Source organism: Rhipicephalus microplus, chromosome 7 (genome assembly GCF_043290135.1).
Source record: "Rhipicephalus microplus isolate Deutch F79 chromosome 7, USDA_Rmic, whole genome shotgun sequence".
In the NCBI taxonomy this organism is placed as follows: domain Eukaryota; kingdom Metazoa; phylum Arthropoda; class Arachnida; order Ixodida; family Ixodidae; genus Rhipicephalus; species Rhipicephalus microplus.
The window spans coordinates 115825094-115837126 of NC_134706.1; the positions used below are offsets into that span (position 1 = coordinate 115825094).

Below are 12033 nucleotides of genomic sequence, written 5' to 3' on the forward strand. Positions count from 1 at the left end.
CTTCATACTGCAACTCATGGAGCTGGAAAATCTGAAAATTTCTCTTAAGTGTTCTGATCATTGCAAATTCAAAAAAACAGAAAGGCGGCACTACGGCCCACTGAGAAAGGAAAACAGGTATTTTTCTGCAAGCATGTCCAAATGCCAGTTTCTTTGCGTTTTGGACATTGGGCCATACGTTACACTTATATCTAGGCGCTTTGGCAATGCTTGTGATATCATATGTACTTTAATATAATTATATATGGCACATTTTTATTCAACAATTTCATGCAGCGTTTCATTTGTTCAGATCAGTTGATGAGAAGGAGTAGATGACTGGAACTATGTGTGGTAATCTCCAATTTCTTGTTGTGAATAACATTAAGAATATTTGTTCAATTTATTTTCTCACGTTGCGCAGTACAGCGGTTTCGATGTGACGCATGTGTTGCGGTATTATTTTAAGGCTACCGTAAATACTGGACCATTTACCACCAATATATTCTAGATGAATGTTCGCATTCTTGCAAGATACTAAACCTGAAGAACCTTTAAAATCTTATTACCTCTATGAGTTTCGAAGGAGAAAAACTGGCCCCGTATCTGCAAGTTAATCTGCAAATGTCGTCAATAGACGACAGTCTTGCGTGTGGATAGAGTGAACAAAACATTTATTTGATGTTCTGCGCGAGAAAATCGGTGAATCACATTTCGGAGGCGCTACGTTAGAGTGCCTCGAGCGTGCAGCGGAGGCGAACGAAGTTATCAAGTCACGCCACACGTGAGACATGAGCGCCATTTGGCAAATTTCTTGGAAAACGAGGTGCCTGGCTCTGAGACGGGTGTGCGCGCTCGTCTCAGACGTGATAAGGTGTAGAACGCAAGGCGACGGGTAGGTGCCACTACCGTCTCGTTTTAGCAAATTGTTGGAAACACTCGCCTTTTCGTGCAGGCGTTGCATGGTCAGCGCTGTTTGATAAGCGCTACGGTCTTTAAAATTACTTATGCATGCCTTTTCTAGTAAGAGACGCACAGGCAGAATTTATAAGAGTTGTTGTGGTGCCCCAGACATGCGCAATAATTGCTTTTAAATTCTCAATCACACCAGTATGAATGCTGAATCTTGAGCAACATTGGTGGGTGCTGCAGATGGGGTCAGCCGTTTCAAGTACCCGAAGCTGTTAAGAGTGAACAGACAGACAGACAAACAGACAGACAGACAGACAGACAGACCAAATTTTTTGCGTCAAAGGTCCCCAAGAAAGACTATCGTCTTTAATAAACACGACGCGAATCTAGTGTTCAGACTATTGCAGAGATTGCTATCCGGCATGAGATCCTGTTCGGTGGATTACGGTGGCGCGAATAGACAAGCAATAGAAATAAATTGCCATTTCAAATGTTTCTACAAGATTTAACCAAAGAAATTTTATTGCGTCATGATTTTATTTCCACTCAATTTCATTTTTATTTCGCTATGCAAATTTTCTGCGTGTGTTCATGTTAAGGCGACCCGAGGGCGCTGTGTCTCTGAAGACGTCGGCGCTGCGCCACTGCAACAGGGGCATATATGATGCTACATTTATTTATAAAAGGGAGGGAAAGGAACCGTCGCAGAGGAAATTATTGTACGTAATTTTGTACCTTTTGATTTATTTATTTTTTCTTATTCATTTACTTCCTCTACTGCGGTATTTTCAACAATCCACCTACGCTTGCCTCCACCTTATTTTTTTAGTATTTCTTTGGCTGCAATAATAACAGCCGATAACCCACGGTAAATTGAGCCATTCCTTTTGGTACCAGTACGCTTACTTCATCAATAACAGAGGAATGGACCTACCATATCTCCACATAATCACGTATATAATAATAGAAGAAGAGATAAGACAAAACCATTATTTACTTGAACAAGTCCGAGTCAGAGGTTTTGGGTGAAGCTTAACTGACAAACTGCGGGATAGTAGAATAGGGTTAAATAGAATTTTCCACGAGGAGGTTGATTTGCCCAGTTTCACAACCCAGCCCCCATTCTATATATGTAGAAACGGAGGGAAGGGCGTTGAGCTGTATTGGCTCTGGGGCAGTGCCAGTATGTGTGGGATAGAGTCGTTGTGAAACCGCACATTGGTAAAAGCAGCGTATTTGGGGCTTGTATTTTGTGTAGTGAAGAAATGATACATGAAGACTAGCACAAGCGTCGAACGTGCACCGGTCGAGTTATAGCTAGCCATCGGTGTGTGTGATTTTCTTTATAAAACTGCAAGCAGAATCTCGCATTCATCGTTAACACCTCTTGAATTGTTCGCTGCAGGCGGCCAGAAGAAGAACACGGTTGCCTTCTTGGGTATGCATACACGAGGCGACCTCTCTACGTTGCAGTGGTATGAATCTCCGCTGAAGTACGCCTCCCTGTCCAGTGGTACCACCAAAGATGGAACGCTCTGCGACGTGTGCTATGCACCACTCAACGCTCGAGACCTTATGATGGCAACGGGAAAGATCGCGCCAGAGCCCCTGCCAGGTCAGTGCGTTGTTTGAGCGAGGGAAAGCGTTGTAAGGAACCTTTTCCTGCTCATGCAATACATTTAAAAAAAAGACAACGTTCTTCGCTCAGAAAAAGACATGCCTTTACGAAGAATTCATGCGGCTTGAGGTATAAATTAGTCTTCATTATGTTTCAGCCGCACTCTTAATATGTGCGCCACAGCGTTCTATGCCATTAGGAGCAGGTATTTTACCCTGAAATGAAGATTGCGGAGCAGGCGAATGAAATAAATGCCTTATGACATGCTATGAACGCGTTGCTCTTATTTATTTATTTATTTATTTATTTGTTTATTTATTTATTTATTTAGAGGACAGAATTTCTGTCACAATTTTTGTGTCCCCGTCAGCACAGTAGAAGATACCTTACTATGAACGTATGTGCACTCTGTCAAGAGCTATTATTATGCCAGCTCAATACGTTGCACACGTACAGTGAACAGCGCGGAAGACGTACACAAACAAGGATCCTCCTTTTTGGTTACACTTTCTACTTGAGCACGGCAACGGAGGCAAATTTTCTCAGAAGCACCAGTCTTGCATGGCACTGCTGGTAAAAAGAAATGCTAGAATGACGGGATATTCATTACGTTCGTAACTAAGGTATGCATTCTTCACTTTTCTAATGCACGTTCCTCCGATGGTGCTCTACGATCCACCTCGATCTCATGAAACTGACGCGAGAAGATGTAGCTGCCAATCACGCTGACAAGCTCAAAAGTGACTGCGTTTGCATGTAATGTTTTCTACATAGTGCAAGCAAACAGCATGCACAGCACATCCGAACAGGGGTTTAGGTTCCAAAAGCCAGCCGCACAAACCTTATTTTGTGGCCTGTATTTTCGCATTTATGAGGGTTGCCAAACTTAGGTAGGCCTTGTGCTTGATTGTTCGTGATTAGACTCTTAGATTCGATGCACATCACGACTCACATGCAACCAAAACTGCGTGAAAACTGGCTAACTAGGTCCCGCTGTATCGTCCTACATGACAGTTGGGTTGACATCACGAACCCACTTGACGCTGCTCATATGTCTTGCAACTCACCAGCGCACAGTCACGGTGCGGACGACGAGGAAGAATACACCGTGGCGCTGTTCTCACGATGACTGCATCGTAGAGGGTGTGCATTGGTAGAGTTCATTGCTACACTATATAGCACAAGCTTTCAATTTTTATATCACATTGACAGGCCGATTTCATCTAGTCGAGTGAACTTGACGCGCATCTGTCTCGTTCATGCAGTCGTTCTGTATTCATGATAAGCAATCAGGCGCACATTTCTAATTTCACTTGAACGCCAATTTTTCAGGGTAATATGAAGAGGTATTAGGCAAGCAGTTTCTCATCCTGTTTTATTTACGTCCGCATGGTATTCTGCGTTTAGGCTGTGTTGTGGTATCTGCCAGTGTTAGCTTCTGAGAGTAATTATGAACACCCACATAGAAAAAGTCCCCTGCTGCCATCAGTCTGATTCTGTGGAATGAACAATCACTGTGATACTGTGAATCAGCGTGTGTGGCGAGGTATCTGAGTTGGGATAATGGGCCGTCAAACAAAGCTGACTTTCACTTCAGCTTTTAAATCTTGGAAATTTAAAAGTAACTTGCTGTTACACCACATTAATAGTGCCCTGTTTCTCAGTGAGATTTCGAAATTGTAACAAAATATAAAAGTTGCACAGCCATTTTGATAACTGCTGCGTACTCAAGGCTGACTTTAGGTACGTTTTACTAATTTTATTCAATAAATTGGTACTGAGTTTTTCCCGACTAACCGCATTCTGTGCACAAGCGTAGAAAAATCGTGCAAAAAGGCAATAACTCCTACCCGCCTCCTATTATCTCAATCCTTAGAAAACTAAATTGGTGTCGGACAAGGATGAACGAGGAACAATCATTGACGGTAAAGAATTAAGTACCCTAAAGAACGACAGATAGGTAGGCAAGTTGGTTTACGTTCATTGTAAAGTAAAAGGGGGCAGCGCTAGAGCAAATACAAAGGACGAAATGAAGGTAGGACAACATCGCATGTCTTGTCTTGATTTCGCCGTTAGTATTTGTTTTAGCGATGCCCCTTTTGACCATGAAGTGACCTAAAGATTTTCATTTGATGGTTGCCTTCAATAAGAACATATATATAACTTACTAAACAATATTGAGCAGGATATCTAGAGAATTGAAAGAGTAGTCTTATGTGAGAACAGTCACAAGATGGAGGTAGCACCAATGCCTGGCACGAAAACAAGATTTGATAATTGCCATAAGTGTCAGGATCATTAATAGCGACGCAAATTTTCAGAGAGCACCCTGGTCATCACAGAGAATTTTAGCTCTCTAAAAGGGATTGAGGCACAGGCTGCAGGAAATAACATATCATTTCTGGTAGCTAGATTTATAGGAATCTTTGAAAACTGCATGTATGATAAATGTATTCTATCAGTTCTATCTCTTGGCGCAGCAAATAAAGGCCAAGAAGAAAATTTGAGCGGAATGACCACACAGTGAGCAATAGAACGAAAAAGACTCGGCAAAACTTTAGAATGCAGCCACATTGCAGAATGCAGAACATGCAGGTTTACCAAATATCCTCGTTGGCATTAAAAGGTAAAACAGGACTGCAGCGCATGTGGCCGGTCAAAACGAAATATCAACAAAATTGAACTCATGCGAATGTAACGCACGAGCAGTCGATGGCTGCAGAGATTGAGGGAGGCTGCATGTAAAGAAGGAAACCGAGTATGAATATTATCGTAGTGTTCTGCTTTAGAGCTCAATGTCTCATCAATACCGAAAATATCCACGCGGGAGTACTGTGGTCAGGGTGCCCGAAAGCTGACCCGAAAGTCGCACATTCGATCCTGGCCGAGCTAGCTGCAATTTAGACAGATGCGAAATGGCATAAACCCGTCTAGTGCGTAGTAATAAGTGATGTTAAAACAAACTAAAGCATCCCTTGTGGTCGAAACTTCTAGAGCCTCTTAAAATTACATGCTGCGTAATCACATCGCGGTTTTGTCGGGTCGAACCGCAGAAATCATCATTAGCGCCAAAACTTGCTCCGTCGGTCACGGTGCATCAGAGCCTACAGTGCTTGGATGCTAAACACAGGGTCACAAAATCGAATCCCAGCAGCAGTTGTTGCGTTTCAGTGAAGGCGAAATATAATCGGCCACTGTACTGTGCGATCGATGTCAGTGCACCTTAAAAAAAATCAGTCGTGGCCAAAGCCCTCCCATACGTCGCCCTTTGTTTAGTGAGATTCGGAAGAGAAATCACAGCACACTTTATTATTATTATTATTATTATTATTATTATTATTATTATTATTATTATTATTATTATTATTATTATTATTATTATTATTATTATTATTATTGAAAAAATGCGTTGCAGGTAAACTGGCAATTTCGGAGTGCATCATGGGCAACGAGTTCTCAGGCTGGGACAGCCGGGGCCGCCGAATCATGGCGGTGGCGCCAACCCATGCCCTAGGCACCATGGCCATCGCGGACCCGGACTTCATGTGGGAGGTTCCCGAAACGTGGAGCCTGGAGGAAGCCTGCACCATTCCGTTGGCCTACTTGACTGCTTACTACGCGCTCATAATGCGTGGCAATATCCAGGCCGGAGAGTCCGTTCTGATTCACTCTGGCAGCGGATGCCTGAGACAAGCATGCATTGCCGTCGCCCTCTCTATGGGTTGCACAGTGTTCACCACCGTCGGTACAAATGGCTTATTTTCATTTGATCTTCATAACGCGCCGCTTTGAATCAGTGTAGAAAAAAAACAAATAGTCAACTAATGAAGTGCAAAAGCACCTGTAGTCGACAGCTGGGAAGCATAAACTCACTCAGAGGTCTTTTTGAAATACAAAAAAGACGCATACCGTCGAGGATGAATTCAAAACAGAACAGAAGCATGTGAGGGTGGCGATTTGGGCTTGTTGGTATGGTTGCATGATGATGGATGGTAGCGCAGACAACGAACACGGACAAGAGTGTTGTGTCTATGTGCCTTCTCTTGTCCGTGTTCGTTGTCTGCGCTACCATCCATCAGAAGCATGTGTTTTTTTTTTGTATTTCAGTAAGCGTCTAGCATATAGCCCAAGAGCATGCTTCCAGCACTTTTGTGCACAATTTCAACATATTCAAAACCAGTTTCGCAAAACAGTTGCAAGTGCCACACCTGGCCTGTTCTGCGGTTAAAATTGTGCACTTATCTCGATTATGATGTTAATTGGAGTTTAACGTCCCCAAACCACTATATGATTATGAGAGGTGCCATAGTGGAGGTCTCCAGAAATTCCACCTCCACCTGGGGTTCTTTAACGTGAACCCAAATATGAGCACACAGGCCTACAGCACTTTCGCCTCCATTGAAAATGCAGACACCACCGGGATTCGATCCTGTGACCTGCGGGTCAGTAGACGAGTACTTTGGTCACTAGACCACTGCGGCGGGGCCTTGTGCACGTATCTCGTTCAATAACTTCACGTTCTCCAAAGTTTTATGGTGTGACGTCGAAGGAGAAAGGAAATGCCGATTCAAGTAAAAATGAAGCAACATTTATATTTTTATATATTATGGCGTGTACATTTGTAGAAAAAATAAGAAAATTTATTTGTGATTGACGCAATCGCGGCAAGTATTATAACACCTTTGCTACAGTGCTCACACTTCAAAAAACCAGCTCGATATAACCAAGACAAAACTTTGCACCATTTACTTGGTTTCACAGGCCTTGTTAAGAATGGTAGGCGTAAAATTCAGGGTACATAAACACACAGCACGTAGGGTGTAATGAGGCTTTCGTGCATATGGTGGTGCCTTTGTTATAGCAGTGTCTTTGTGGGTTCTTGCGTCTGGGGCATAACCAGCGGAATTCGGGTCAGACGACTGCGCGATATCGCAAGTGTGCGCATGTCAAAGATCATTTCACAGTGTGTGGCTGTTTTCTCCCAAAATTTGGACTACAACTCTTGAATTACACGCACGAGTAGCTCTGCGAGGGCACGCTCATCAGTAATCTCGCTAGTATCAGGTGCCTGATGGAGACCTCCGGTAGTTTTAGTGATTTCGGTTGTTTCCGATTACTTTGCTGATTCAACAGAGTGGTCACGCAGTGTATGCCACGTGAAAATGACAATTGGCATTTCGTTCATTATCACTCGTGCTCCTGCAGCTCGCTTGACACCTCGATACCTCCCACATCTTCGCATCTGGAAGCGTTCAAGTGGCCTGACTAAAGGCAATGTCGTGTTTCAGCTCTCATCAGCTACACAGCGTAGGATCATTAGGAGTAGTATTGAAACATGAGCTAGTTGGTATGAGGGTATTGTAAGCTATTTTAGCGCACACTGACACACAAAGAAAAGAAAAGTACAACACCAGCGCTACTATCAACTTATGGTTTTTTCAGGAAAGGAACGTTTATATATCAATGTAGTCACCCTTTGCCCTTGCGCACTCATAATTTCAAATCCGAAAGTCGTACCATATCTTATGTGTTCATTATCCGCAGCAGTGACACTTTTTTCGGATATTGTCACTGATGGGTTGGTGGCTTATACAAGAAGATTACCTAATGTTAATATAAATGCCGCCGCGATCTCTCGTGCGGTGCGATCATGGTGCTTAAAGAAAATGATTGTATTTAAAAACGTGCCTCGCATCCACACTTTGTACCGTGTGGGGCAGATGCGTCAGCGGCCTGTCCTTTGAAGATGACTGGTGCTGCCTTAGGCGAATATTTATGCAGTGACCAGTCTGCGCCACATACACTCGTCCGCATGTGAGAAAAGCAGAGTAAACATGGTTAAACGCACATTGAACTAAACAGACCTTGTGCTTAATCTTGAAAGCTTGGGCTCCTCCTCGTCACACAGCACCCAGTTTCCTTCTAAGCATGGGGCACAGCTTGGCTAGTTTATTCTTGGCCATGAAATGAACATTTAGCCCACATTTATCGGCGGTCTTTTTAACTCGGTGTGACAGCGCATGTACGTACGGTATCACCGCTGCTCTGCCACATTCATATTCCCACTGTTAGGTTATACCCTTGAGTGAACGTGAACAGGATGTGCTAAAACAAGGACTTAAGTACTGTTTGGATTCTTCTGTAGGTACCGTCGAATGTTTGGCCAAGACGCAAAATGCAGTGCGGTATGTAGCGGATACGGACAGGGATCGTTTTGTTCCCGAGGGTGTTGAAGCCGTTATCCTAGCGGGTTCACTAGAGAGGGGAAGAGCCTCTTTGCCAACGCGGTAGATGACCATCCCAAACAAAATAAAAGTGCACATCTCCTTGAATTGGTCAAGGAAGGCCACTTTGTGGTTCTTGACCAGTCTATGTTTGCGGAAAAGGCGTTAGGAGCTGTTTGCAAGAACTTCTGGAAAGTTTGTTATATACGTGATACTGCAACCAAGGCAAAATCACGCAATCTCGAAATGTGCAATCAGTTAAATTTGGCTGTTCTAACTGCCTCCGTCAGAATAGAAACCAGATCCACATTGAATCTGATTTTGCCGCCAAGACTCACAAGCCAGAGATACCCTTTTAATCGATTGTTTCGGATCGAGGTACATGGCAAAAGGCCGTCTCCACGTACCTTCAGAAACACCTTGAATCTTTGAAGATCCCTGACCACTTTTTCATACGTAACTCGGCTACAGTAACTGATTACTTCTCGAATTTCGATTGCACTGATTGCTAAGGAATAAGCATCGATATGGAAGCCTTGTTTTACTATCTCTCGCATGATGTTTTGACGGCGCGGGTTGCAGACTTCATTGTAAACAATAACGATAAAATTGTTTTTAGGAACAACTGTGGTATTACAGGGGAAAGATTTCTTGAGCTGCTCAGTTTTTTTTTTTTTTGAACCACACCTTCATTGAATTCAAGGATAAGTTGTATATTAAAAAATCTGGAGTTAAAATAGGATCAAAAGTTGCACCTGTACTGAGTGAGATTTTTTTAGCAGAATGAACTGTGATTTTTGCCGGGTCTGCGGAGGGGGGGGGCAATACGGTATTTCACTTCGTCGATGATTACTTGGTACTGGGCAGCGATGTGGCCTTGAATACGTTTGTACAGGAAGTTCTGGTAGCCCTTGCGGCAAAAAGAGGAGGGCTGAAATTCACTTACAAGGTATACTTGTTCAAAACTCCTCGCAGTTTTTAGACCTTACGCTATAATTTTCAGCCGACCGTACATGCTTCAAGTACGCTCCCCGACCACAAATACCCCTTCTGATCTACCACTCCTTTCATTACAATGTTATAAAAAACGGAGTGGCCACGTCTTGTCTAAAATCCGTTGTTACCAAGTCGTGTCTTCATTTGGCACAGGAGAGATTCAGGGAGCAGGTTATTAGGTTAAAACACTCAGGCTTTCCTGAGTCTGTTTTGCAGGAAACTTGCAGGCACCTTATTAAGCTCATAAAAGGCAGCCAAGATCAATAGCTGGAACAGGAATGGGGCAGAGTTGTGGTGATACCGTACATATATGCGCTGTCACAACGAATTAAAAAGACGTCCCTTAGGTAAGGGGTAAATGTTGCTTTCATGGCCAAAAATAAACTAACTAAGCAATGTCCCATGGTCAGGAAGAAGCCTGATGCAGTGTGACGAGGAGGCGCACAAACTTGCAAGATTAAGCACAGGGTCTGTTTTGTTCTGTGTGCATTTAACCTTGTTTACTGTAGTCTTCTCACATGCGGACAAGTGTATGTGGCGCAGACTGGTCGCTGCATGAATATTCGCCTAAGGAAGCACCAGTTATCTTTAAAGGGCAGGCCACTGACGCATTTGCCCTTACACAGTACGAAGAGTGGATGCGAGGCACGCTTTTCAAATACAATCATTTTGTTAGAGCATCATGATCACACCGCACGAGAGATCGCACAGGCATTTCACATCAACATTAGGCAATCGTCTTGTATCAGCCATCTGTCTGTGACAATTTTCGAAAAAGTGTCACTGCTAAAGCCGATAATGAACACTTAAGATATGGTACGATTTTCGGATTTGAAATAACGATGGTGCGCAAGGGCAAAGGGCGGCTACAGTGATATATAAATGTTCCTCTTCTGAATAAAAGCTTCAGTGGATAGTAGGGCTGGTGTTGTACCCTTCTTTTCTTTCTCTATGTATTAGTGTACACTAAATATAAGTTACGATGCGATCATTAGAACGCACGCTACTAAATTACATCAATGAATACGCAAAAAGCACCTGGGCAGTTCAATTCGTATTTCTTAAAAGCGTTACTTTGTGATGCATGAAAACACGACTTGCTTGCAAGCAATCATGTTATCGTCATTCTGACATTGACATGCCCCTTAGTTTTTGGAACCCCTTTCCGGGAGCGTATTATCTTTGTTGAGCAAGTGTAGAGGATGATATAAAAAGACCACGTGGGTATGAGTTTGACTGACAAACGAAATGAAGGAATTTCACATGAATGTGGCCCTGACCAGCGCACGATTGGCGCTCATGCTATTACCAAAACAGAACAAGCATTTGCGCAAAGGAAGTGATGTTGGTGGATTATTGGTGTTCTTCCAAATAAATTTTTCAAAGAGCTTTTAAAGTAATATTAAACACAGGAAATTCAAATATGGACACGATACAAATTTCAAGACGCCACAAGCGCCGACTAGCAGGTTGCTATTCGGCGTTTAGTTGTTTTGCCTCCTGGTTTGCCATTGCCTCATACGGCAGTGCTTACCTTGCCTATATTAGATGCACGAATGAGTCATATGTTCTTTCTATATTAGCCTCGCTCTGCCGTTTGCTATCCGACTGCTCATTCCAGCCATGGTGCCCGTGGTTTTGTGCTAACATATGTATTACAGCATGGTAGAAGAGTAAAGTAAGAACTAGTACTCTCGCAATGTAAATTGGGAGAGAAGGGCGTGATTTAAAGTTCCTCCCTCCCCATCACAATGGTCTGAGCTTCAATTCTTCATCGTATTCTACCACAGCATCAACAAAGAGCACATAATGTCCTACTGATATAGAGCTGGTAGCAGACCTCTCTACAAAGTGACCAATAATGGCACAGTGGTCGCTTTTCCACCTTACAAAAACATTATGTTTTATGAGATGGTGGGCACCTTGTAAGCGTGCTTGTTTATAAGAGAGCTCTAGAAAGGGCGCTCTTTCAGCTTTCGCTTTGACTGTGGTGCATGTTTGACGCAGGCATCGCGATTTGTTGAATATATGTATGAATTTTAAGTACTCTAGTTTTGTGTTGTTTGCTAAGCTCAAGGGCACAAGTTCAATAGTAAATTCTGCCATTGTGATCACAATTGAATTTGACCTAAAGGCAAAAGCAAGTTAGAGATAATTATTCCCGAGTAGCTTCTACAGCATAACATATGGTGATTTCGACGCAGAAAAGTCTCGGCAACGACTTGCTCTAGTTGTATTTGCTCATACTTCTTTACTCGAATTATGATAGAGAGGAAGTCAAAATATACTTAGACAGACACATAT

The 12033-nt window shown here is 43.0% G+C and overlaps 1 protein-coding gene across 1 annotated transcript in view; it reads left to right on the forward strand.

Moving 5' to 3' along the window:
- The window catches only part of LOC119179104 (fatty acid synthase), a 192656-nt gene that overhangs the window by 151907 nt on the left and 28716 nt on the right, over positions 1–12033 (forward strand). Inside the window, exons 18-19 of the mRNA XM_075869593.1 lie at positions 2297–2506; positions 5925–6254. Of these exons, the coding sequence (XP_075725708.1) occupies positions 2297–2506; positions 5925–6254 (540 nt within the window). The remainder of the gene's footprint in view (positions 1–2296; positions 2507–5924; positions 6255–12033) is intronic.